The 25,322-nt window shown below is 40.7% G+C and overlaps 2 protein-coding genes across 16 annotated transcripts in view; one reads left to right on the top strand and one right to left on the bottom strand.

Moving 5' to 3' along the window:
* Positions 1-1,103, top strand: part of si:ch211-250c4.3 (uncharacterized protein LOC100535981 homolog) — a 132,906-nt gene extending 131,803 nt beyond the window's left edge. Inside the window, exon 9 of the transcript XR_007964991.1 lies at positions 1,093-1,103. The gene's annotated coding sequence lies outside the window, so the exon portion shown is untranslated. The remainder of the gene's footprint in view (positions 1-1,092) is intronic.
* col13a1 (collagen, type XIII, alpha 1) overlaps positions 1-25,322 on the bottom strand; it is a 59,426-nt gene that overhangs the window by 30,432 nt on the left and 3,672 nt on the right. For 7 of the 15 annotated variants that reach the window (XR_007964979.1, XR_007964985.1, XM_052081078.1 and 4 more), the window contains exons 2-17: positions 21,698-21,748; positions 16,979-17,014; positions 16,745-16,771; positions 16,444-16,470; positions 14,554-14,580; positions 14,444-14,470; positions 13,312-13,338; positions 11,920-11,991; positions 6,948-7,040; positions 6,002-6,043; positions 5,878-5,895; positions 5,700-5,726; positions 5,563-5,607; positions 4,750-4,794; positions 1,359-1,394; positions 1,211-1,264 (exon numbers count right to left, since the gene is read on the bottom strand). Coding sequence is in view for 5 of the 15 variants with exons in the window: in XM_052081078.1 (XP_051937038.1) it covers positions 1,211-1,264; positions 1,359-1,394; positions 4,750-4,794; positions 5,563-5,607; positions 5,700-5,726; positions 5,878-5,895; positions 6,002-6,043; positions 6,948-7,040; positions 11,920-11,991; positions 13,312-13,338; positions 14,444-14,470; positions 14,554-14,580; positions 16,444-16,470; positions 16,745-16,771; positions 16,979-17,014; positions 21,698-21,748 (654 nt within the window). In the remaining 10 variants the exon portion in view is untranslated. Of the gene's footprint in view, positions 1-1,210; positions 1,265-1,358; positions 1,395-4,749; positions 4,795-5,562; positions 5,608-5,699; positions 5,727-5,877; positions 5,896-6,001; positions 6,044-6,947; positions 7,041-10,625; positions 10,689-11,172; positions 11,215-11,919; positions 11,992-13,311; positions 13,339-14,443; positions 14,471-14,553; positions 14,581-16,443; positions 16,471-16,744; positions 16,772-16,978; positions 17,015-21,697; positions 21,749-25,322 lie in introns of all 15 variants that reach the window. The other 8 variants (XR_007964982.1, XR_007964981.1, XR_007964984.1 and 5 more) reach the window with 8 other exon arrangements.

Here is a 25,322-nt window from a genome sequence, read left to right on the forward strand (position 1 = left end):
TGATATTATGTAAATACATAACTATATCATATTGTACACATTGTTGTATACATACTGTATGTGCATTTGCTTTTATTTTACTTTCTTTTACTCTGTCAGCAGGCAGGTCAGCATTGCACACGAGCATCTGTTCTCAACCGGCTTTCTTGGAAAATTAAAAGGTACCGGTAATAAAAATATGCAATAAAACCTAATTGAATATTCATAAGTCGTTGACATTGGGGTGGGAGCTATTGTGTTTGGCGATATCAAATGCCCCGCATCTACAATATTAAACAAGGTGCAATTCACTGGCTTGGTGATAAAATGCAGCCTCCACAAATGAAAATTCAAATCTCAATGGCCACGCACTTCATGGCAGGGAAATGGTTAAAATATTAATTGGTGGTTTTGTGAAAGAGCCATATATTTACAGTATGGATCTGAAGGGGAGAAAACCTGGTCTGAAGAAAGACTCAGATTCTCCAGAAGTCTTCACTAATGCAATAAAAAGTTGCAATATTTGTTGCTCCTAATTGTATGTATTTATTTATCTCTATAGTTCCTCGAGAGGTTGTTTAAGTTTCTGAATATGGCACAAAGATGCTACATTGGAAAAAAAAACTGCATAGTTGATTGCTTTTTCTTATGCCTTAGCCCATCATGAAAACAAAAAGCCGTACTCTCTGTGTGCATGAGATCAAATGATGGTGCCTCAGGTCTGTGGACCAGTCTTTGTTAGAAGTACCAAGAACTAAACTGAGGCTCAGAGGGGATCGAGCCTTTTCTGTTGCTGGTCCCTCTCTCTGGAATGACCTCCCACTGAACATTCGGCAAGTCTCCTCGCTGCCCATCTTTAAAGCCCTCCTCAAAACCCACTTGTATTCTTTGGCGTTCGACCCAGCATGATTTTACTGCTTGGTGCTTTCTACCGCCTTTATTACCATTTCGTCTTACTGTTTATTGTGTATGTTAAATCGCTCCATGTACAGCACTTTGTATGCAGTGATGGCTGTTTGAAAGTGCTCTATAAATACTGTTGACTTGACTTGACTTGATGGTGGATATTTAGTGGGCTGTAATTCTTCACACTTGATTTTGACAGAAGGTCAGATGAATTTTTGACTATATTATACAGCCAAAAACAAACAAACAAAAATATCGACATGACACAAACATGCAGTGACAGCACAAAATGCCCGGAACACAATCACAAATTCTTTTGCCACACAAAGCCTACCCTATAGCCCCTCTTGCCAGGGATGCCAGGGGTGCCGGTCTGGCCCTTTTATAGTGAAAGACAAACAGCTTTGACCTACTCAGATGATGTGAAGTGTACACTATAATTCCCACTGACACCAGCTCAGTAGCCACATTACCTTTGACCCACGGGTGCCCGGGAGACCTGGTTCTCCCTTTACAGCATTGATCCCATAAAGTTCAAACAACAAAGACAGAAAAGGGAGGCAAAAAAAGCATTTCATTCAAATGGCACAAAAATCATCCAATGCAAAGAGAAAAATTGATTCAGTCAGACCGAAAGCAAATAATGCAGTCTAATTGTTAATTACAAAACTTCATGCAGAACTGAGAGCAATATTCATTTGAAACTGCACGTGTGAGCAATTGCACACTTCTGTCTGATACAAATGTCCGATTGTATGTTAAAAATGAACTCTGAATGGTGAGAAATGGCATACATGTTAAATAGCGTTGGAGGCATGCTTAGACACGAACAATTGATCAGTTTGCTTTGCAAAATAAGCTTGCTTATATGCTTGCAGCTGAACTGTGTGTCTTTCAAATCCCCTGACTCAAGTGCAAGAATTTCCTCCGAAATTCTATCGTGAAATAATTTATCGATCTGCTTTATTGAACATGAATTACCAATAAAACTGGAACCAACACTTGACCCATAGCTTTCTTGGTCATTGTGGAGTTAAAAAAAGAGTCAATATCATATTTTGCAGGGGACGAAGTGGACTTTCAGTTAAATTTGCAAAGTCGTTAGAGTACTAAAGTTTTGGACAGAGAAGGAAATGAACCTAATGTGTTTTTTTTTCTGGCATCATATTATCACATTATGGACAGAGTTGGACTCGATTAAATGGTATTACAGTACTGTATTTTCCAGAATATAAGTCACTCCTGAGTATCAATCCTAACCAGCCATAAAATGCATAATAAAGAAGAAAAAAGAACACATATAAGTCCCAATAGACTATAAGTCACATTTTGGGGGGAGATTTATTTGATTAAAAACCAAAAACAGACATACCAAACCAAAAGCAGTGAGGTTTGAAGCAGCACACAGCAATTCTCAGCTCCAAGATGACATTTCCATGTCATCTTGAATGGAAATGTAAAATAAAAATAAAATTAGAGAACAACAGGCTGAATAAGTGTAGGCTAACATTACATGACACACAAATAACGAACTGAGAACGTGCCTGGGTTGTTCACATAACATATTAAGAGATATTCAGACAACTATATCAAAAGGAGCATGATAACAAGTTGACCAAACCATCAGCGTCACTCCAAATCACTAAATCAAATGAAATTCTCTGTGTCACTTTTAAAGAACTCCGAACTCCGGAGGTACAAGATACGGCACTTCCTCTTCAACGTCGCTTACGTCACAGTCATCATCAGTTTTATTTTTATAAGTTACTGCCAATGTGTAAAGTATCAACACAGGCCTGAGAGCATCTTCTTGCGGTTTAATGTGAAAATAACGTGAAATGACGTATTCATAATTTCCCGCCTAAATCGCTCCAGAGTATAAATTGCACCCCCGGCCAAACTATGAAAAAAAAAACAGATTTATCGTGCGGAAAATATGGTATGTTGAATTGACATTCTGGTTTTTGAAACAGATGTAATTTAATGTTGGGTATAAAGGGCTATTTGAAAACTTGGGTGTGTTGGTATGTCACGAAGAGCAAGTGGTGGCGATGGCTATTTTTCACCACTCAAAATACACTCACACACTAATGACAGCATAAATCTCAGACAACTTTGTTTATTTTATCTCTGCAGTACGTCCTGCAATATTGTAAGTAGTGAAATCTAGAAGGTGGTTGTAAAGGGAAGAAAATATATTGACTCTTGAAGTGGGTAAGTGCATGACCATCCAGTTGGACAATATTTTCTGAGAACCATCCACTCACTCTTTAAATGCATCACAGAGGCAAGTAGTTGCAAGTGGGCTACATTTCCTATTAAAAGTCATATGATGAGACATGCCGAGTTTACACACAGATGATCCACTCCCTCTGCATGCCCCTAACAGTGGGAGGGGAAGGATGTTTTTCCTCAGCACCTCATGGCCCTTTAAAGTTTTGTCACACTATGCCAATGTTTCTAAACTAGAGGGGCACACCCCCCCAGGGGCTCCGTCAAGGGAGGCGCGTTTGACCTCGGGGAACATGTTTTTTTATTTTTTTGCTGTCCTAAAATAACGAGCAGTTACACCTCCACTACGTTAGGGGGCAGTGATGCTCTCATCGGCAGAGTTTGCGCAGGGAGCATTCTCAGGGAGGAAATATGACAAGGTGTATGTAGCGCTTGGCTTCAATGTGACTGCAGTGCCAGACAAGAAAGATCGATGTGCTTACTGCGTCTAAAAATGTTGGTTGTGGACAGCATGAAGCCAAATAAATTAAGGCGTCACTTAAAGACATTACACCCCAATCACGCTGATAAGCTGCTTTCGTTTTTTTTTAGCGAAAACATGCCGAATATTGTCAACAATCATGCCGCTTTGTGACTGCTACCTTAGTAAACTAAAATACACGTCCCGGCTACACATTGAGCAGGAGCCGAGAGTTGCTGTGTGCCGCTTCAAACTTCGCTTCGAAAAGCTATGGATTGCAAAACGTGCTCATTGTAGCCATTAATTAGACATCACCTAAGATTTAAAAAAAAGCACAAATGCTGGTTAAAGTTTTTTTTTTAAAATATTGCTCCTTAGATAATGTTGGTGATTCGTTTGAATGCATTATTAGTTATTGATTTTATGTAATTTTATTTTTCAGTATCGTATGGTTTGACATGGTCAGTCAAAAAATATTTATTGTTAAATTAAGGATTTAATGTTATTTTTTGAATTTCAGATGCACTTAAATCTTTTCTGTTCCAGTTACTGAAGCTATTCTTTGTTGTAAGTTGGGCCAAAAAGTTGGTCCATATTTCTTTCTTTTTTTATTCTCTTATACATTAATAAGAATACAGTGTTATGCAAAGGTGTACTTACAACAATTTTATAGACAAATGATACGATTTATAGTCGTGCGGGATGGGGGTGGGGGGTTCTCTTCCTTGGGGGGGAGGGGCACGACAGAAAATAATTGAGAACCACTGCACTATGCTATGACCAAGTGCAAGTCTGTCCCCTATTGTTCAAAGGCAAGCTAGAGTGTACGAGTCTACGTTTTGTTACATCCCATCACATTGTATTCGAACTTTAGGTAATCAATACAGCAACACAATGGATTACCAGTAGAAAAGTCTTGTTTCCATATTGCAAGAGTGATTGCATGGGTAAATGACACAAGTTTTTTTTTGTTAAAACACCAAATTCCTTCTGTTATCATGCTTGAACTAAAACCAGTAATTGCCTTTGTTTTTGGTTGTTTTGAATTCATATTCATATCAGCAGCACATGAATTAAACACATTTCAAGATATGTGTCAACCAGGCGTGCAGGATTAAAGTATGCTAGCCCATTATACACAGTCCCAAGTACTTTCTCAACTGTTATTTTACCTTCTCCCCTTTTTCTGCTGCAAAACCCCTCTTCCCTTCATCTCCCTGAGAAAGGGATGGAACAATAAAGCAATCATAGGACACTCAGGAGAATGGCTCCTTTAGTTTATATTTCTGACAGAGTCACTCGGTTCATACACCAAAACCCTACTCACTGAAAGCAGTAAAGAAGAAGAGGAATTAGAATATTGATACAACAGCGTGGAAATTCACTTAAGTGCAGTAATTGGACAGATAGTTATAAAATGGGACTTTTCATCAGTGTTATTCTGATGAATGAATGAAAAATATATATACATACGACCCGGTACTCTATTCTGGATACAGCCGTGCAGCACAAACTATCTCTCTCTCTCTCTCTCTCTCTCTCTCTCTCTCTCTCTCTCTCTCTCTCTCTCTCTGTCTCTCTCTCTCTCTCTCTCTCTCTCTCTCTCTAGAGAGAGAGACTAGACTAGAAAGAGTCTATCTAGAAAGAGTCTTTCTAGTCTAGTCTCTCTCTCTCTCTCTCTAGAGAGAGAGACTAGACTAGAAAGAGAGAGAGAGAGAGAGAGAGAGAGAGAGATCTGTGTGTGTGTGTGTGTGTGCGTGCGTGCGTGCGTGCGTGCGTGCGTGCGTGCGTGCGTGCGTGCGTGCGTGCGTGTGTGTGTGTGTGTGTGTGTGTGTGTATTTCACTCTCCAAATAATGGACAGATAATTTCCTGCGGCACACCTAATGTTCTCTCATGGCACACTAATGTGCCACGGCACACTGGTTGGGAATGACTGTTCAAGAGTACTTGCGTTTGAAATGGGTTAAGAATAAGGTCTATATACCTTTGGGCCTTCGGGACCTGTTAGACCAACATCACCTCGATCACCCTGTGAAGAGGCACACATGCAGTATATAAAACACCCGTTTGTTTTCATCTTATCAAATCCAAATGTATGGACATTAAAAAAAAGGAACTCACCTTCTGTCCCGGTAAACCTGGCTCTCCCTGGAAGCAGAATATCAAATAAAGCAATGGTGTTGGATGGCAATGCGTGCTTTCGGTGACTTGCCAATAATTTAGTCATCAACATATGAGGCCACATGGTCACAACTGAACTTTTTCAACATTCTGGAAATGTTGAGATTTTTTTTCTTACCTTCAATCCTTGTAAGATCTGTAGAATAAGTCCAAATATTTCATCGTCAGTGTCACATCAACACATCAAGTTTCACTTGAGAAAGAAGAACTAGTGAGGAAGAGGAGACTGAATCAAAGCTCACCCTTGGGTCTTTTCCAGGTTTTCCTGGTTCACCAGGCTTACCCTGAAGGCAAATTATCATTAGATATACATTAAGACGGCAACATAGAACTGTATAAACATATCACCTATATAAAATATGTTATATATAGTATATCCCAGAGGAGGAGTGGACCAGTTGTTTGAGTCACTTTTATAATGGTGAAAATGGACTGCATTTTCAGTTTTATTGAGGCAAATATGTTGCAAATTTTCTGAAGTTGCAATATATTTGTTTGCAATGTCGAGACCGAAAAGTATTTGGTCTAGTATAATTCACGATATTTGGCTCAGTTTTTGTAAAGTGCTTTGCAGCAACGCAGATGACCACAAAGATGAACGAGGCACGGGACACACTTTCGCAGCGAGCGAACTATCATAGCTCACGTTGGCCGTTTAAAAATGGTTCTCTTGGCCACCCAATTTCCATTCTTAGCAAGTACCCTCGGTGAATTTCCAATTCTTAGCAAGTACCCTTGGTGAATTGTACATTAAAGGTAGCTGGGGTTTTTAAATTTTTTTTTAACATCAGCCACCTGATTGACTCCCCCCTGCTAATAGAACTTTGCCCCAGGCTATGACGCGAATATTCATTGACGAAATGTTGACATTTAATATTTATTCAACTCATTGTTACAGCATCTGAAAATGTTGATAATGTTTGTGTCATGTTTGTCCTGTGACAGAAACCACATTAAAACAAAAATATATATTTCGCTCCCATCTTTTTCCATTTTCAAACATGTTTGAAAAAGCTCTAGGGAGCCCGTGGGGGTCGCCAAAGAGCCCCATTTTAGGGTAATCAGACACGGTATGCAACAAATATTGTAAAAATAAAACTACAAGCTCGAATAACCTTCATACACATTGAGAATGCACGTTCATATTTTATTTTTTAGTTTTTGCGAAGATTTGTATTTTCTACCTACCGGTGAGCCGCTGGCACCATTCAGACCTGGGTTGCCTGGCAGACCGGGAGGCCCTGGTGGTCCCGGGGGCCCCTGCGCGCCTGGCTCGCCCTGCTGAGAGATATTGAGTTACAATCCGTCATGGTGGAGGGGGCCTCACCACATCGGCCATGCCCGCACAACAAATTCAAACATACACACAACATAAATCCTGCACCAAGGTAGGTTAGCTGGGGTGTAGACCAAGCGGTTAATTAAGACAGACTGAAGGTGCATTCTTGTCCTTGGTGAATCAGTGTTAAAATATTCCAATTTTGAGACTCGCTTGTCAATTTTGGGGAGAAGAACACAGATTGCATGTAAAGCTTTGCTACTCTGTCTTAAAATGGCAGGCAACTGTGTGTGTTTAAGACCATTGCAGTTCAATTTTATGTGGACCAACTTCCAGTCCAGTTGGGTGCTCGCAGTATGTGGTGGAGCAATTGAAAGCATTTCTACTGAATTAAAGGTTAATTGGTTGCAACGGCTATGTTAAAGGTGGGTTACAATTGCAACTTCACTCTCTGAAATTTATATACTTACACGCTATATCTTTTCATAATTTTAAGTTTGTGGGGATTTATGCCTCTATTAAGCCATTACAAACCCACGCACTTGGTTCCCCGCCTCCTTATTACACTTTGAACTTAACTTTTATGATCATCATATCTTGTCGCGCCAGTGGCAGCAACACTAGTGTCTAAGAGGTTTTGATCTGTGCAGGTGGGCCCCAGTTCACAATCCCGAAGAATGTGCTCCATTGTTTGTATTGGGTGGCCACACGGACATTCACTGCTGAGTGAGAGTCCCCTTTTATGATGCAAAATGAAAAATAAACACAGGCTGCATTAAAAATGGATGTGAGCGATGCATGTTTGGCCGTCTGGCAGCGGATGAGCAAGGCGAAATGTTGGCCAATGACTAGGGAAATTGTTTTCTTTTTATTTTAAAATGGCTTACGACAAGCTTTAACAAAAACTTGAAAATCATTACTTGCTGACGTTTCGTCTTCCCCATTTGCTGTTGGATGCAGCACACACCACTCAATTTCCGAGTGCAGCTTTGTAATATCTGGCTCGTACTGCCTACAGTGGGCTCCATTTTGTGTGGGCACTCTGAATGACTGAAGAGTACATTTGAACAATGTTTTAAGTTTCCGAACAGTCTGAGTGAAACAGCATGCTTGGAAGGTATTTCCAAACATACCCACGATGATGGAACGGGGGAGATGAGCTCTCGGGCGTGTTTGGAAATATTCTCTGTTGTACAGTGAATCCGCAATGACCAAACCACAAAGTAGAGAGGGAACACTGTCGAACACTTAAATAGTACAGTATATGCAACGCTATTAATTTGTACTCAATCAATGCTATTTTGCTGATTTTCTTTATTTGTTGCTCGGAATATAAAAAAACAAAACATCTTTGAAACTTTGTGGAGCGATGACACGCTTTAAGCAAGAACCTAGGACATTTTGGTGATGGGCTGCATTGGTGTTATTTTTACACATTTTTGAATTGTTGAGAATGGCTTGCGCTCATTTACCCTTTCAGGGACAGCAGTCACCAAAATGGACAACTTATCATGTTATCATGTTATCAGGCTATTCTTGGGTCCCCTGAAAAAGTAGTGATTTTGGAGGCATGGGGATTCTACCCGACCCCAGCGATATAGAGTATTATCTGTATAATTAATTGTTACTTTGGCCATTACAGTCACTTGCACTGGGGTCAAGCATGACACTAACGTTCCAAATGATGCAGACATAGCTATACCTACAGTACCAAAGGTGCAGTGGACCAATAAGGCCTTGCAATTCTGTTTTGTGTTGTTTTGTGTGCTTGCAAAATATGTAGTACTACAAAGTACATACAGTATACTTTTTTTTTTTTTTTAATGAATGAGCAATTGCGTTGAGCGTGTTTGAAGAGCCACTTGGTCTGACTTAAGGAAAGTAATGGCTTCCCTTCAGTGATTACTGGGCTTCTATTTGAGACGAATGGCACATTCTATTGTAAGATCATCCAGAAAATCCATATTAAACACAAATTATTCTCAGCCTTCCATGTGCATCATAACACAATGAGGCCTGTTATGATATACGTCTTTGGTGCTTGTTTTCGAGGTTGGATACACACTAATAGTGCTGCCAAAATTCAAAGAAATTAGCTATCCAGTCAGTCAACTTTGATGACTATCATGGCAAAACAATATTGTGAAAGTAAGGAATCAATTATTTTGTATTTCAAAACACATTATGTGATTTTCTTTCATAATTGCAGCAACTGCTACAGCTGTAAACGATGTTGCGGCATGGTGTGGGCTGCGAACCAAAGTAAGCCTGTGACAGAGGTCCAAGATGATACGGATTTGCACTATTATTCTGCATTATTATTCTTACTGGAGTAGATAATGTGATATTGTCTTCCATGCGGCTTTTTGTGGAGTTTTATTAGAATTTGAATTATTGTGTGGTGACGTGTCTTTGTTTGAAATAAATGTCATGAAATTACGATTTTACAATGGATAAGGCTCAGTCCTGTTCAATAAATGGATCACATGGAAATCCTTAGATTCTAGCATCCTGAGGTTATGGCTTCATGGTCCGTTTTAACTGTTCTAACAAAAGGTTGATTTTTTTTTCATTCATTCATTCATTTTCCGAGCCGCTTGATCCTCACTAGGGTTGCGGGGGGCGCTGGAGCCTATCCCAGCTGTCTTCGGGCAGTAGGCGGGGGACACCCAGAATCGGTTGCCAGCCAATTTTTTCATTTTATGTATACCAGTACATATCCTAGAACTTGAGCACCTCTTTGTTTTAATTGTTTTATTTATTTTTGTTATTGTTATATATTTTTTCACGATTTTCTTTGTCTTTTTTCAAGATGTCCCGTTATGACTATATAATACTTTTTAAGAGCAGCAAAATAGTCCGAGCATTCTCAATTATGCACCTCACTCGTCTTTCTGTTCCATGCCAATTTGTGTCTGAAGGTAGTTTGATCCATGGCTTTCAGATAATTTGACAAGATGTCAATTGCCAAAAGTGAATTGCTTTCTTTACGCTGAAAAAAAAAGAAGAGACACGTCTCAGATTTTCTTTTCAGTACCATTTGAAGGATCATTCGTCAGTCCAATGGTAGTTGGATGTCAAGCGTGCTAGTGGATGAAAACGGTCCTTCGTACACCTACATCGATTCCATTCCAACATTAATCAACTAGCCTTTCGCATTTTCTCTGAACTTTTGTGGCCAATCAAATGTTATTCGAATTGGATAATGTCTGCTGGCAATGAGTTAACCTCTCATATGTACAAAATCAGCTGGGCCAGGCTCCAATTCATCCGCGGCCATAATGAGGACAGTACTAGAGTGCTTGAGAAAATGGATTGGATAAATGGGATAAAATAAATTGAATAAATTTCATTGTCAAATGTACTGTATGTGTAACATACAGCACAGGATGGATTGAATGACATGATAATTTCAGAAATACTCTGGACAGAAAAGACCTTCGGCTTTCAAAACTGTTCAACATTCATTAGCAATAGCAACCGGAGCAGTTGGTTAATTGATGCAAGAGGTTTTGCCGACGATTGAGGACGGCTTGCATCGGCAGAACAGAGAGGGAGGGACAAGTAGCGGGAAACGAGAATTGTACCTTGAGGCGTTTTAGGATTAGAGGGCTTATTGAGGGCATGTTGCGCACGGTGATAGGCAACATCTGCCGAGGGGAAGTCACATTACACAGGTGGCCAACGGTGCCAAAAAAGGTCACGGAGCAAAGGTCGCCAGGAGGCCACAGAAAGGAAAGAGGGTAGGACAAGTGGTTGAAGGCAGGGAGGAAGGATAAAGGAAAGAGAGAAATACGAAATAACATGACAGTGAAAAGCAAGGAATAAAAGGGAGGCAAACTAAACAGGGTCAAAAGTAGAAAGTCACAGCAAACTCTGGGCTGGAATGGTTATAGGGGCTTTAGACAAACAATGTCCTCTGTGCTTAAACAATTTTAAAGGCATATTTATCTCCTGAATGTTAATTGATTGGTTGCTTAGAAATCATCAGACATCCCTTCTTGAGGACTTCTTTTTGGTAGCCCCCTTGTAAGAGCCAGACCCCTAGATTGCAGTTTAGCAATGATCAGTTGTGCGCCAGTCTTGCCCCAAAGAGAGTACGGCAGTACAGTTACAGTGCATATCCAGACTTACTGTGGCCGACTGTCCAGCACAGGGCTGTACAATACGTCGTTTCTGTTGAGATGATCAGCATCATCAAATACAAGTTGAGGTGATGGCAGTTAAAAAAAAAAGTGATCTCACTGATAACTTCATTTGTCCCGCTGACACCAAAGTAGACCATGTTGTGTGCAACGTACCTACATTTTTTCATACCACACAGTACATATTTCCGAAAGACTCATGTGATACAACTTGAGAGTATTTTTTCTGTCTGAGCTTCGTCACACATCAATCAAGTAGACTTCAATATCCAATACTTATAATATGATATAATAATTAATACGCTGTCTCTGGAAATATATACAACATGGAAGTTGAAAGGGGTTAATGTAGGCAAGTTGTTTTACCCCTCACCATTTGCCGCTTTCCACCCCAGGATTTCAATTTAAAAAAAACTAAAACTCACATTTCATTTTGAGATTGGGACATGTACTCTGTACACAAATTAAGTACCATAATCATTCATCCTAAATGGTGGTTATAGATCCAAGATAAATGCATGCACAAATACAATAAATGTTTGGATAAGCAGAAGTGATACAAAGAATTGATGGCTGAAAGACTGAGACGTGCTTATTTTGTTGTTGGTGGAGAACGTTAAATGCTTGAGGAGTGCCTTGTTTGAGAAGGCACTGTCTCTCTTTGCGGCACGACTTGGTGACTCCCCACTGTATCCAAACATGTTATCCATCAAGGTGTTTGTGGCCACCCACAAACCTTCAACATCAGCGGTTGACTGGAGCGCAAGGCAGCCAAAGTTTTCAAGGGAAGATCCTGCACAAATAGGCTCTGCCAGAGAAGTGGTCGCTTCCGTCAGTGCAAGCAACGTTGACAGCAAACCATTAGCCAAAAGATAAAGAGGGGAGTTTGCCTTGAGCTCTCGATCTCAATGACACGTGAAGTTAAACCCTTCCAAGTTGTTGGAAAAGTGTGTGTCATGTTACTTCATAACCCTTACATTTGCAGACACTTTGCCAAAGCTTGCAAGAGTGTTCACAGACTCATTGCAATTCAAGCCTGTTCCAACTAAGCAGAACAGATTTTAAGCCTGTTCATTGTTCAGGAGCTGCGTCAGGTGCACCTCTTGGTCTCCACTGGTGAAAGGTACCAAAATAATGGATTTGTATTTTCCCACACTTTAGTCCCCTTCACGTGGGAACCAACGTCAGCAGTACTCCAAGGTACCCAAAGGGTTGAGCAAGAGATATTTAGCTGAACGGTCAACTTGATTGTGACAATGGGCCTTTTAGGGCTGAGGGTAACCTTTTTTTTCTCAATGAAACATGTCTTGCTGTAACAAGTCACATGGAAGAAGAAAAAAAACATTGGCGGTCCTTTCTTGTTTCCTTCTTTACAGTGTGGTATCATTTTTCCTTATTGACTTTTGCCATGCACACCACACAGACCACAATGATCTGGAGCAAACTGGGCCATTTGCTGGAAACAGGGCTTCAAAATGACATTGTGTGACATTTGGAAATCTGAAACGGCTCATTAACTACTCCAGACGTTGCCACCAATGTTGCACTTTTTCCCCCGGTCAGGGTTTTCTCTATTTTTGTTACGAAGGAGGCAGACGGCAAGAAACTTTACATGTGCTCAGATTTCGGTATCGTTATCATCAGGATGTACCAAAACTGTCACATGTGGGAACAGTTTATAGGTATAAAGCAAAACACATAAATGTCATTGGACTCACTTCTTTTACAAGGAAATATTTCACCTTCAGACTCAATGGCCTCAAAACCCCCTCTTCACAGAAATATTTTTCTTGGCACAGGCCCTTATCATGTCCAACTACATGTTTTAGCAGACTGCTGGTAATGGTTTTGTTTTTTCTCAAGTAGTGAAACCCAAGAGTTGGAAAGCCCAATTTTAACTGCAGAACTACTTGCATTTGTTACACATCACGGAGCTACTTGTCATTTGTATATCCGGCTTCTGTTCACTTTCTCCTCTCTGAAAGTAAATTTTCTGCTTTGGCATTTCTATTCACAACTCTACATCTTAAGGGGTAAATATTACCAGCTGTGGAAGTGCTTAAAAGTCACTGCAACAACTGTGCATGATTGTTTTACCGTCGTAAATTTGAACGTGATGCTTTCTTACCCGATGTGTGTAGTCCCCACAGACGCCCTGAGAGAGTAGAATAGGTTTAAACACATGACAGATTCAACACTCGAATGCAAACATATACAGTAGTAATCAGTTCATTAGGCCTTATGTGCATCTGGGGAATGCACTGTCAGCAAGTCACTTACGAGAATGTTTAAAAAAAAACATATATACACACACACACACACACACACATACAATATTAGACCAATTTGATAGGTGATTATTTTCAAGGGGCACTTTATTGGGATAAATATTGGTGCATATGTCTAAATGTAAAAATTATGTCAGCATCGGAATTCACCCTGCAGTGATTTCATGTTTTTTTTTTTTTGCAACGCATCTTAGTGAGGACAATTTTTTTATGGGTGCGGGCCTGCTTTTTTTCCCCCATCTCAGCCTGATTATATCACTTAAGTAATATATAATATTTTTCCCGGCTTGCTTTGTCAAATTCGTCTGTCACCTACTGTCTGAAAATGGTGACCAATAGTCACCAACATTCATATGCACAGCTCTACTCATGTCCACTTGAAGCTGTGAAACTATTAAGGCATCAACTAATGATTGCATAATGATTTTGAATGGACAAATATTGTCCGGTTCCTGCCATGACTCCCATCAAGACATGGGAAGACGCAGAGGGGCATGGTATATATATATTCTTGCTGACAAGAAAGGTGTGTTTTGAAATTAGTCAGTTATTTACCGATTCTCCAAAACAAGCAGATGGAACTGAAACTGAAAGATATTTTTTCCTGATTAAAATAAATAAATAAATAAATAAATAAATAAATAATAACATAAATTGATCATGTTAATGAAAATAGACAATCTTGGAAGGATGATCCCCTCAATGGAAATGTATTGATTAATCTGGTGGAAAATACAGGCACTTTCTGGTACCTTGCCTTTGACAAGCAGACATTATGAAATTGACCACTTGAGGGCAGAAGAAACAACGAGGAAATTTTATCACAATACAGTACATTATCTTGTTTGCATGCTTGTGATGCTGATTATCATTACAGTTATCATTAGGTCTGTTTCAATTATACTTTCTGCAAAATGTCCTTACAACCTGATCAGTTACAGCAGTCTTATTGAAAAAAACAATGAATCGCACCTTCTCTCCTTTAGGTCCTGGTTCTCCCTAAGTGTGAAAACAACACAGCTTAGTTTGTTTGGAGTTATACTAAAAAAACGCGTGTCACAATGTACAAATACGTGACTTACAGGGAGTCCCTTTGGCCCACGCTGACCCTGAAAGACATCAGCAAATCAGTTTTCATTCTGTTTTCACTTAAGGTTTTGAATCATAGCAAGAGGTAAATAAGCAACGACACAACATTCCTCCTATTAGCTCCAACCTAATTACAAAACCTGTTGCGAGCAAACCCGTCAGTGTGATTTCCCGTTAGGCCCTGTGGTGTGAACTGTCAATGTGCGGTGACTGGTTGATTAATGAATGCTAGGAGGGGATCCGCTGCCAATCCCTCTATTACAATCCGTAAGTGTGACCTCGCAGGCTCAACAGCACCATAGCTAATTTTGGAAAGCAATAGTAAGTCTAATATTAACCAGACAGCTTCTCAAATGTCTTTTAACGTCTCGCTGACATATGTTAGGAAGAAGACAATTCAAGTAGCGCATTATGAGAGTATAATCATAATACTGAACACTCAGTGTTATTTCAGCCATGTCTAACATTTTGGCACGCCATGATGGGTCACTTAACTACACTCTCCCCCCTCAAAAAAAGAAAATGACAAAATACAAAAAAATTTAAAAATAGGTACAGTATAAGGGCACGCGGCCCGGTAGTCCAGTGGTTAGCACGTCGACTTCACAGTGCAGAGGTACTGGGTTGAATTCCAGTATGTGTGTGAAAGAAGGAAAACAGTTTTATTAGAAAAAACGGCAGTTTCTGCAGCGATGCAAAACGATAGAAAACAAAGAGCTGCTGTGTTGGTTCTTTTTAAAACATACACAACTCATGCAACTGCTGTACAGGCACATCCTTCTCCTTCTCTGTGCCTTCTGCTCGAGAGGCCTTCATTGACCGCCCCGGAAAACGTAAATCAACGATGACTTCAATGACACTCAGAAAAGCAAACATATAATGCGGCAAACACAAAATCAAGAGAGGAAATCACAAAATAAATTCTATGGGGGAGTTATTTGTGTAGTTTGTTAATTTGTTGTGTGTTCACAACAAACAACAAAGGAACAAACTACACAAACAACTCCGAGTCAGTCCAGTCTCCTAGGAAAGATGATGTTTGGGGAATACCGCGCCCCACCCCCGTTCTAGTTGAGATGGTATAACCCAATAATCAAGGTGCCGCTTGCTACTGTTATTGCCAGTCATCATATGTCTTGTGTCGTTATTAAACAAACACATGACGGAAGTACAACATAGCACGAAAGCAACGCATTCTCACCGTATGTAATCAACTATTCTCATGCGTAGCGAGGCGACACCCCCCGCCCCCTCACGCAAACGAGCATTTGCTTCAGAGCAAATTGTAGCGTTCACACGTACCATTTTACATAGGTGCTGCCCCTCAAACGAGCATTTGCTCTGGAGCTAATTTTTAAACCACCTCCCTGAGGTGGGTTAAATTTGCTCCGGAGTAAGCTGTTTTCAGGGGCTACACCGGTGTAACTTTGCACGTGTGACCGCTCTACTGGGGTAGCAACGGCGAAGCACCGGAGCAAATGTCGCCGTGTGAACAACCCTTTTATACAAACTATACTATATACACTAAGTATATTGGCGAGTAATGAGACTTGTATTTTGTTGTGACGTTATTGTTTGCCGGTGTGTCCTGAAATATGTTTTTATTTTATGTGTTATGTTTATTATTGTTTTGTTAAGCGCTTTGAAAACCTGGTCTATGCTATTTCTCTGATGCCCACAGTATAATCACCTGTATAAAAAAAGGGGGGGGGGCTAAATTGACTTTAACAAGGACCACTGTAAGGACAGAACAAGGAGCAGTGCAATCCCATGTTAGAGTTCAACTAAACAGTAAATATAACAGTTTTATATCTGCCAGTAACAGTGGAATAGCTTTTCAACTACAATACTGAGACATAATTAAATTATTAAAGAATGCTTACCACGTCACCCTTGAGCCCATTCTGTCCCTGTGGGAACAGTAAAATCAGGAATAAGTTCCTTGCATTGTAATGAACAAATTTTCCACTGGATGCCTTGCATAAAATATGACTTTAAATACATTGAGTTCTCAATGGGTTATGTGGTGTTATAAGTCAAGATATACCTCAAGCCTCAAAAAAAAAAAAAACATTGTGCCCTCCCCCCCAATACCTTTTTTGAAACAACCTCTGGATCAGAAATGGTAGTTATGGTTTTTGGCACAGAAAGAGGTTTTGCATAAGTGACTTCAAAGAAACTCACGTGCTTGCCATCCAGCCCAATTGGACCCTGGAATTTAAAAAAAAATAGAGAGAAAAAGCTTTTCATGATGAATATAACATTGCAAAAGTGCACAGAAAAATATTATACATTTTTAAAAATGTGTTGTGTCGGTCCGTCTGATGAAATGTTCGTCATTACTACATTGTGGTCACTTTAACTAAGAGTATTACATGCCATTTAAATTATTATTATTCTTTCATGTGTGCTACTCACTGGAAACCCTGGAAATCCTCTTGTTCCAGGCTGACCCTGAAGAGAAAAATAAAATGGTCTTTGAGATTCCAATTCACAAATTCAAATTATACACAGCATACAGGCTGACGAAAACAATCGGGCATGGAAAGCTGTTTTTGTGAAAAAATAAATGCAAGGTCCAGACTTATCAGTCAGTCACATTTCAATCTATCATGGAAATTCAATTTCACATTAAACGATACACACTTGCCTCAACTGTCATTCCCTCATGATATCCTCATCCCTGTGGTAAACCACCTTCTAAGTGTTACTGGATGTCTAGGCCTCTATGTTCTGGAATTGGCTCCTACAGTGAGAAACTTCCTTCGTAGACTGTTATTCATTAGGAATGCCTATTACCATTACAAGAGTGGGCACACAAAGGTATACACTGTAATAAGAACCAATGATTAAAACAGATGGCTGTTCTACTTAAGGAGGTCTTGACTTTTGGTTTTACTCGGAAGAAGAGAAAAAGGTAATGTCGTATACGACTCCTCAAAATGAGCGTGCAGTTCATTGGAAAATAATGGAATCTCAACAGGAATATTGAATTTGAGCAGAGGTCTGGAAAAATGACGTTGACCCCTGATTGGTCTCGTTGCTGCTTCGCCTCATTTGAGCCACGGCCAAATTACACGGTCAAACCTCTTGAATAATTCTACTGTTTCCACAGTCTGTAATTACCTACAATCATTTTATCATGAGCGGCCCATTGCCCCAGTTTGGAATAAAGAACCCAGTCAAGCCAACATAAACCTAAATTCCATAACCTGGTTTCTAGGAAATACAAGGGCCTTACTTTGTCCAGGTAAAGCAATATGACTAATATGACTATCCAAGGCAGTTAGTGTTCCTGTCTGATGTGATATCTGCCTAAATAGAAGGTTATTTCTTTACATCCACTGTTTGGTCGAGTTAGGTTGAATGTGTGAGCCCAACCTACCCAACACACATTAACAGTGCCTGTTTTCAAGTTATGTGTTAATTTGATGACAGAAGTCATTTGTGACAACATATCATTTTCCATCAATTGCATTATCTTCTCTTGGTTTTGACCTTTAACTGGTATCAATTAAACAGATCACTAGAATCAGGAAAGCTGCTCATTCTTCCTCTTGGCCATGCTCTAGACTTCGTCAGCGAGCCTAAGGCTATGGGATAGATTCTGCAGGTCTTGGCATGGAACATACTCGAGCATGTTATCTGGCTTGAGGACTAAAGGAATACCTGTACCAGCCTTACATAATCGCATGCTTTCAAACTAGCAAGAGAACCAAACATGACCGGAGTTAAGTGGATTAGTAATCACAATGTGGGTTTTAATCAATTCAGCTACTTTTTGAACCCAAATTAAGTTTTTGATAAATTCCAATCAGAGTTGCCTCCTTAGTAGACCTGTGATATCAATTTGACATCATTTTGAGGTTGAATATTTGATATTGATGTCAGATCAATGTTGAAATGACATCAGAAGCGCACTGGGTCACCTCCGACACCTCCAACGATTTGGTAAGAGAAAGTAGTCTGCCTTCAGTGTAAAAATGGGCGCATCATAGCCAGCTAAAAGGAGATCTATTATGCAGTGCAGGTGGTGTAAGCCGATTTGGATATATTTGATCAAGGCGCAGGCAGACAAATTTGGCACTCTGCTAACATGTTTGGTGAATGTCATGGTATTTCATTCCTAAGTGTGACACTCGCATGGGACAGTCCCTCTGAACCATTGTAGAAATAAATTCATTGAATGAATTATGATAATTATCTTGATTCAAATATTTTACTGGCACCCCATCAATATTTAGGGTGCATTATGCATTCTTGTATGATTTGTCAGACACATCCACAGAGGTGCTGGTCACAAGTTTATTTACACTCGGGTAGGTCAATGCATGCCCACACTCAGGTCATCTGATTGCATTGCCACTTACTTACATCATCACAACAAAACACACATTTGATCCCTCTGGATCAAGCAACATCAGCCCTGTCCCACAGATAATATGATAATCCCGCTTTTCAAAATAATAGTCAGATAATTAATTGGAATGTAAAGCCGTTTGAAGCATGTTAGAAGAATCTATGAGCAAAATTGTATCATGTTTAAAGTTTCGGTTAATTTGGGCATGTCTGGACATGCTCAGCGCAGAGGTGTCGGCCGTTTGGGCGGAGGGCCTTTTTCTTGAGTAATCACGTCCAAGCAAGGGGGGCGAAGGCTAGATTCAATCACAGAGTGGGAATAAACAAATTGGGAACAAAGAGTTGTTGAATACCAAAAGACAGTTTGGGAACAGCTGTCGCGCCCAGGTGGACATTAGTCATCAGCCAAGTCTGTGACTTGTGTATTCGGGTAGATCAGATCACTACCGAAGGGCCGGAACGGGGGGCGCGGTATGCTAATCTCTGGGGCAGGGTCTTTCTTGTATTTTGCAATAAAAGTTCGAACCGGCGGAGAGGGAGCCGAGTGTGATCGCGGAGCAACAACCGTCGTTCGCTCTCAGAGGTCCGCTCCCGCCGATATTGAAGACAATTTTCCTGTGTGCCGAGTCGTTCCTTTAACTTTGTCCGAGAAAATCTCTGACAGAAACTTGGCGTTGTCGGCAGGATGATGTGCTTGTTCGAACGGATTTGAGCTTTTTTGTTGGACTCTCCGATTTCCTCCGGTGTACGATCCGTGGCTGATCGCGCGTTTTGCGCCTCCGAAGCCAACCAAACCTCGTGGAGACTTTTCCAGGAGGAGCCAGCCCCGCACCGGACACCGCGAGGAGCGAGCAAGCGCCATCATCCAACGAACCTGGGTTCAACTCGGCATCGGGACAATTGTCTGGAAAAATAAGGTCAGTCGGCGTGGTGGAGAAGCCGTTGCGTAGTCGGTTATCTCCACTGAATGACGGAATTAGACGAGTTAATGCCGAAAAGGAGTAGGCTAGCTCGAGTACCGTTTCGTGGTTAGCGGTACGGGGGAAATTAGATTCCCGGGACACAGAGCCCAAGCGCATCTGTGAGAGCATTGGCTCATTTAGATACCGTTTCTCGCTAAGCGTAAACGGTGAGGAAGCTTTGTCTTCCTGCGGAGGTTGACCACCTCGGCGTGTGTTTGCATCTAACGTTGTATGCGTATATTGCGCGTATCGGTTTTGTGTTAGTGCGTGAGTGTGATTGGTGATCACGCTATTGTGGTAACGTAACCCATATAAACTCCGGCGCAGGCCATTTTTGTTTCGAATAACAACCCAGAACTAGATTGCGATTTCGGTAAAATCTGGTGGTTGCTCGGCAACAACATGGCTAGGCCGAAGTACTCTGGCTGCTGGTGATGGGCGCTTCCACCTTGGCTCACATGAAAAGACTATCTGATCAGAAAGAGATGCATAGGCACAATGACCTGCCAGGATGTTCTGCTCCACAGACTTGCCAGGTCCAAATTGGAGACTGGTCTTCTTCAAGGTGCTGAAAAAAGACTTCTCTGGGACAGTGAACGCTGGAATGGCCCCTTTCAAGTGATTGCAGCAACAAAAACTGCGGTCAAGGGCGAAGGATGCAACGGCTGGATCCACCAGTCGCAGTGCAAGCTCCTTTGGTTCAAGGTTGAGGGGCCTAGCGACGCCAGATCCAGGAAGGAAAATCAGCACCCAAACACCAGTGCGCGGACCTTGCGCGCCACCGAAAGACCACAGGAAGGAAGTCACGTGTTGCCTGTGCATCATCAGCATCATCATCAACATCATCGACCTAGGTGGGGTCACCGTGGGCACACAGGCCCACGAATGGAGTAACTTGCCTCTTGGGATTCGACGCTGGGAGGCAGGAGGCGACAAACTGACAGGACGATGATTGGTTTACTAGAACCTTATGTAAGCCCATATGACGACTTCACAGAAAGGCATTGCAGATGTGAATGTTTGATGTTTTGGGTTGGCTTACTCTGTTTGATGTTTAGATTAGATTTCGATTTTCATTTAATGTATAGCCATTGCCCGGGAAGGGTTTTCTGTCCTGATCTTGTTACACCACCTTCCCCTCAGGACAGTTTTTCCTCCCACCCGTGCAATTGCATATCAATGTCACCTGGGCGTTTGACAAAACTTTAATTATGATACAGAGGTGGGAATGTTAGAAGAATCTATGAGCAAAATTGTATCATGTTTAAAGTTTCGGTTAATTTGGGCATGTCTGGACATGCTCAGCGCAGAGGTGTCGGCCGTTTGGGCGGAGGGCCTTTTTCTTGAGTAATCACGTCCAAGCAAGGGGGGCGAAGGCTAGATTCAATCACAGAGTGGGAATAAACAAATTGGGAACAAAGAGTTGTTGAATACCAAAAGACAGTTTGGGAACAGCTGTCGCGCCCAGGTGGACATTAGTCATCAGCCAAGTCTGTGACTTGTGTATTCGGGTAGATCAGATCACTACCGAAGGGCCGGAACGGGGGGCGCGGTATGCTAATCTCTGGGGCAGGGTCTTTCTTGTATTTTGCAATAAAAGTTCGAACCGGCGGAGAGGGAGCCGAGTGTGATCGCGGAGCAACAACCGTCGTTCGCTCTCAGAGGTCCGCTCCCGCCGATATTGAAGACAATTTTCCTGTGTGCCGAGTCGTTCCTTTAACTTTGTCCGAGAAAATCTCTGACAAAGCATAATTGATGTATTGGATGAAACACAATTGTGCATCGGCAACAGAATAGATAAAAGAACGACACTTACAGGAGGTCCTCTTGGTCCAATGATTGACAGACCTGGTTCTCCAGGAGCTCCCTGGAGGACAAAGAAATAGTTACACACTAAGACACAGAAGCTATATTGAGGGCAATGTTTCACTACAATAACTTGACAGTCAGAAAATGTCATAATAAGTCAGAGTGTCACAACACGTTTTGCTCAAAATGCAGGAAAATATGGAGTTTGTATACTTTAGTCTGCCTTTTTTACCAGTTTGGATTTGTGTACCAGCTCCAAGAATGCTTCTTCCATTAAAAGCGAGCGACTTGGCTAGTTTCAAAGCAGTACAGTTTGGAGGCTATATATTGCTGCCAAATCATAAACATCAAAATATGAGTGAAGCCCTTCAGAAATTGCTTTAAATGTAGCATGGGATGACAACGTATTGAGATTCATATCAGTTTGTCTTCATCTACTGAAGTACACATGCTGCACCTGCCCTGAGATGGAATTTCCCCAAACTCATACGATCCATCCATTTTCAAGACCGCTTCTTAACTGGAGTCTATCACAGTTGCGGGGCAGAAAAAGACAAAGAAGCATTCACACTCACATTCACACCTGTCTGACATTTTTAGTCAATTAACAAAATACACGTGAGTTTTGTACGACACGCAAGCATAGGGAGAACACAGAAATGTTCCAATGGAGATCAAACCCAAATCTTCTCATTGTGAGGGAGGCATTGCCCGAGCTATTCCCAAAATGTTCAATGTTGATTCATTCCTTGATTAAAAGCTGTTTCGGTTGATTTGTCAACACGGTACCTGCCTTAAATGATATTGCTCTGAAGTTTAAATAACCGGGTCTGATTAATGCTCAGCTTCACCCACACTGCTGGTACAGTTACCATATTTTCCGGATTATAAATCACAGATTTTTTTTCATAGTTTGGTAGATTTATACTCTGGAGTAACCGCTGTGTGAAATGATTAACACATGATATAATTTCACATTATTTTCACATTAAGGGGGTGCTCCAGGCCTGTGTTGATACTTTCCAAATTGGCAGTAACTGATTAAAACACCTGACGATGACTCTGACCTAAGCGCTGTAGACAAGAAAGCATCGCATCTTCTACCTGCGGAGTTGGTGGGGTTGTTTAAAAGTGACAGAATGGATAAAGATTTGATTGGATTTAGTGATGTGGAGTGACACTGATGGTTTGGTAAACTTGTTAGCATGTTCTTTATGCTCTAGTTATCTGAATAACTCTGAATATGTTACATTAACATTCCAGGCACGTTCTCAGTTTTTTGTTTATGCGTCATTACTGTTTATATTTCCTATTAAGCAGTTGAACCTTTGGTGCTCTGATGCCATCTAGTGGTGATTGTTGTTCTCAGTAGAAATGTTCGACCCGACCTTCGTTGCTGTGCACATTTACCTGCGCACCTTAAAGGATATGTTTTGTGAGCTCTGTATAGCCATTTTGTTAGATGCAGAGAGTGCTGAGAACCAACTATCCGAAGCAAGAAGACAAACAGGATTTCGGCAAACCCCTTATGGGTGTGAACCCACGAGGTATGTCTGTATTTTATGTTCAATCAATTGTCTTCATGGTTTTGTCTTTTATTTGGTTTGTAATGTCACTTGTTTGTATGTTTCATGTTCGTGGGCCCAGTTCTCACGTGTGGCCAGGAATTATACCCTGTATTCTAATCTGGACTTCGTGTCGTCACTCATGCTGCATCCTGAGGGCACTACATTAGCATATTGTACACTTATTGAGCCTGTTGTTCTCTATTTTATTTTTGTTTACCTTTTCAAGATGTAGATTATGCATTTTATGGCTGGTGCTACTTGTACTCAGGAGAGACTTATAGTCCGGGAAAACCGGTACACATCTATCCATTGGCCTGAACTCAGGTTCACAGCACTTTCCCTAATTTCTTTGCTTCCAAAGGCAGCTGTACCAAAAGGTCATACTTGATCATCATCCATCAAATGTAACTTTCTTCATGTTTTTCAGTAAATGTCCACTTTTATCACTCAAGAGCAAAATGGCAAAGTTAATGATGGAAAAATTGATGTTTAAGTGTAGTTGAGATTGAAACAACTTTCTGTGACCACTTTAAATTTCCACAACTTGCAGTAGCTGAGACAAGTGAGGACATAAAGCATAGGCACACTAGTGCGAAAGATTAGGTTACTTGAAACTCGCTGTTCAACCCTGTGATGTATGGAGTGAAATTAACAAGCCAAAGTCAGAATCACAACAAAACACAGAAAGCACTTAGAGAATGTGCATTGCACACAATCGCCTCTTCATGGAATCACCGGCGAGCCAAACTGCAGATTGTTTTCCTGGAAAATGAACATTTCTTGAGCCATTGAACAGCTCAATATCCATCTGCTGTGGGTCTATAATTATAATAATAAAGTGTTGTCATATTTTTTTTCTCTCAACCTGCTTTGTCTTCTTTTTTCTTTTTTTTCAGTTTCTTTTGTTTTTACATGGGCAGCTATTGCTTTGCACTCTCGGACCAAAGTCTGTTTGGCTTTCCCCAAAATAGTTGTGTACTGGCAATACTGAGAAGTTTGAATCAAAAGTGGAAATGTAAATGTTTGCAAGCCTAATGCCTATTGAGGTTCATATTGCAAAATCAGGGGAGAAGGGAACTTTTCTCAGTGGCCTAATTCCTGTCACATAAATAACAATTACGCATAAACTGGATGCATTACTTCAGTGCAACAGAAAGTTAGGCTAACAGCTTGGCAGAAGATGAGACCGCGTTGCTTGGCTCTACAGATATTTCTGCATACAGAAAAGAAAACACAAGGCACTGTATCTTCATCTCAAGCTCGTCTTATCATATTCCTGCATTGCCAAATTTAAGATCAAAGTGCCCTAAAGAGTCACTATCAGATTTCTATCTTGTTAACCACAAGGCTATGGGCCAGTACCAGTCCTGGGGACATTTAATAAAGATACAGAGAGACAGAATAAAGACATATTCTCTTGATTATCAGCGTTTGAAAGAAGTCTCCCAAAGAAAAACAAAGAAAAAGGCAAGTGCCTTGACCTGTCTTAAACACACGTCAATCCACTCGTGGAGTTAAAAAAAAGTTTGCCAACAATCTAGCAAACAAACGTCTTTCAAGAGTGTCTTCCGAAATGAGAAAAGGCTAAATAATGTGACAGAAGAATTGCCTACAATTTCCGAGAAATACAAATATGCATTGAGAGAGAATAGCAACGGTTCTATTTAAAATACCGGTACATGTATTGTGCAACAACTGTTTCTTACGCACCGAGCTCTCTTGCTTCTATATATACAGTATATTATATACCTGTATATATATTTTTTTCTTCTGCAATGATGGCAACCAAAATAAAATTATGGCTTCGCCTAGATATAAGTACGTTGGGTAACATTGTCTTCCATTGCAGCAACTACACTCAGTATGCTGGTCAGTTGTGTATTTAATCATTTGTTTTGGTTTTGTTCTTTGCAGGTCTGTCAAAGTATTGCGAAAGTATTACCTGAAACTGGTGTGTGGCGCAAAAAAAGTTTTGGGCTACTTCAGTTTCAGTTTCATTTTCTATACCGCTTATGATTTGAATATTTTTTTTCCAAAAAACATTACAATTTTTTTTAGTTGTGA

The sequence above is a fragment of the Hippocampus zosterae genome, chromosome 11 (genome assembly GCF_025434085.1).
Source record: "Hippocampus zosterae strain Florida chromosome 11, ASM2543408v3, whole genome shotgun sequence".
Classification (NCBI taxonomy): Eukaryota; Metazoa; Chordata; class Actinopteri; order Syngnathiformes; family Syngnathidae; genus Hippocampus; species Hippocampus zosterae.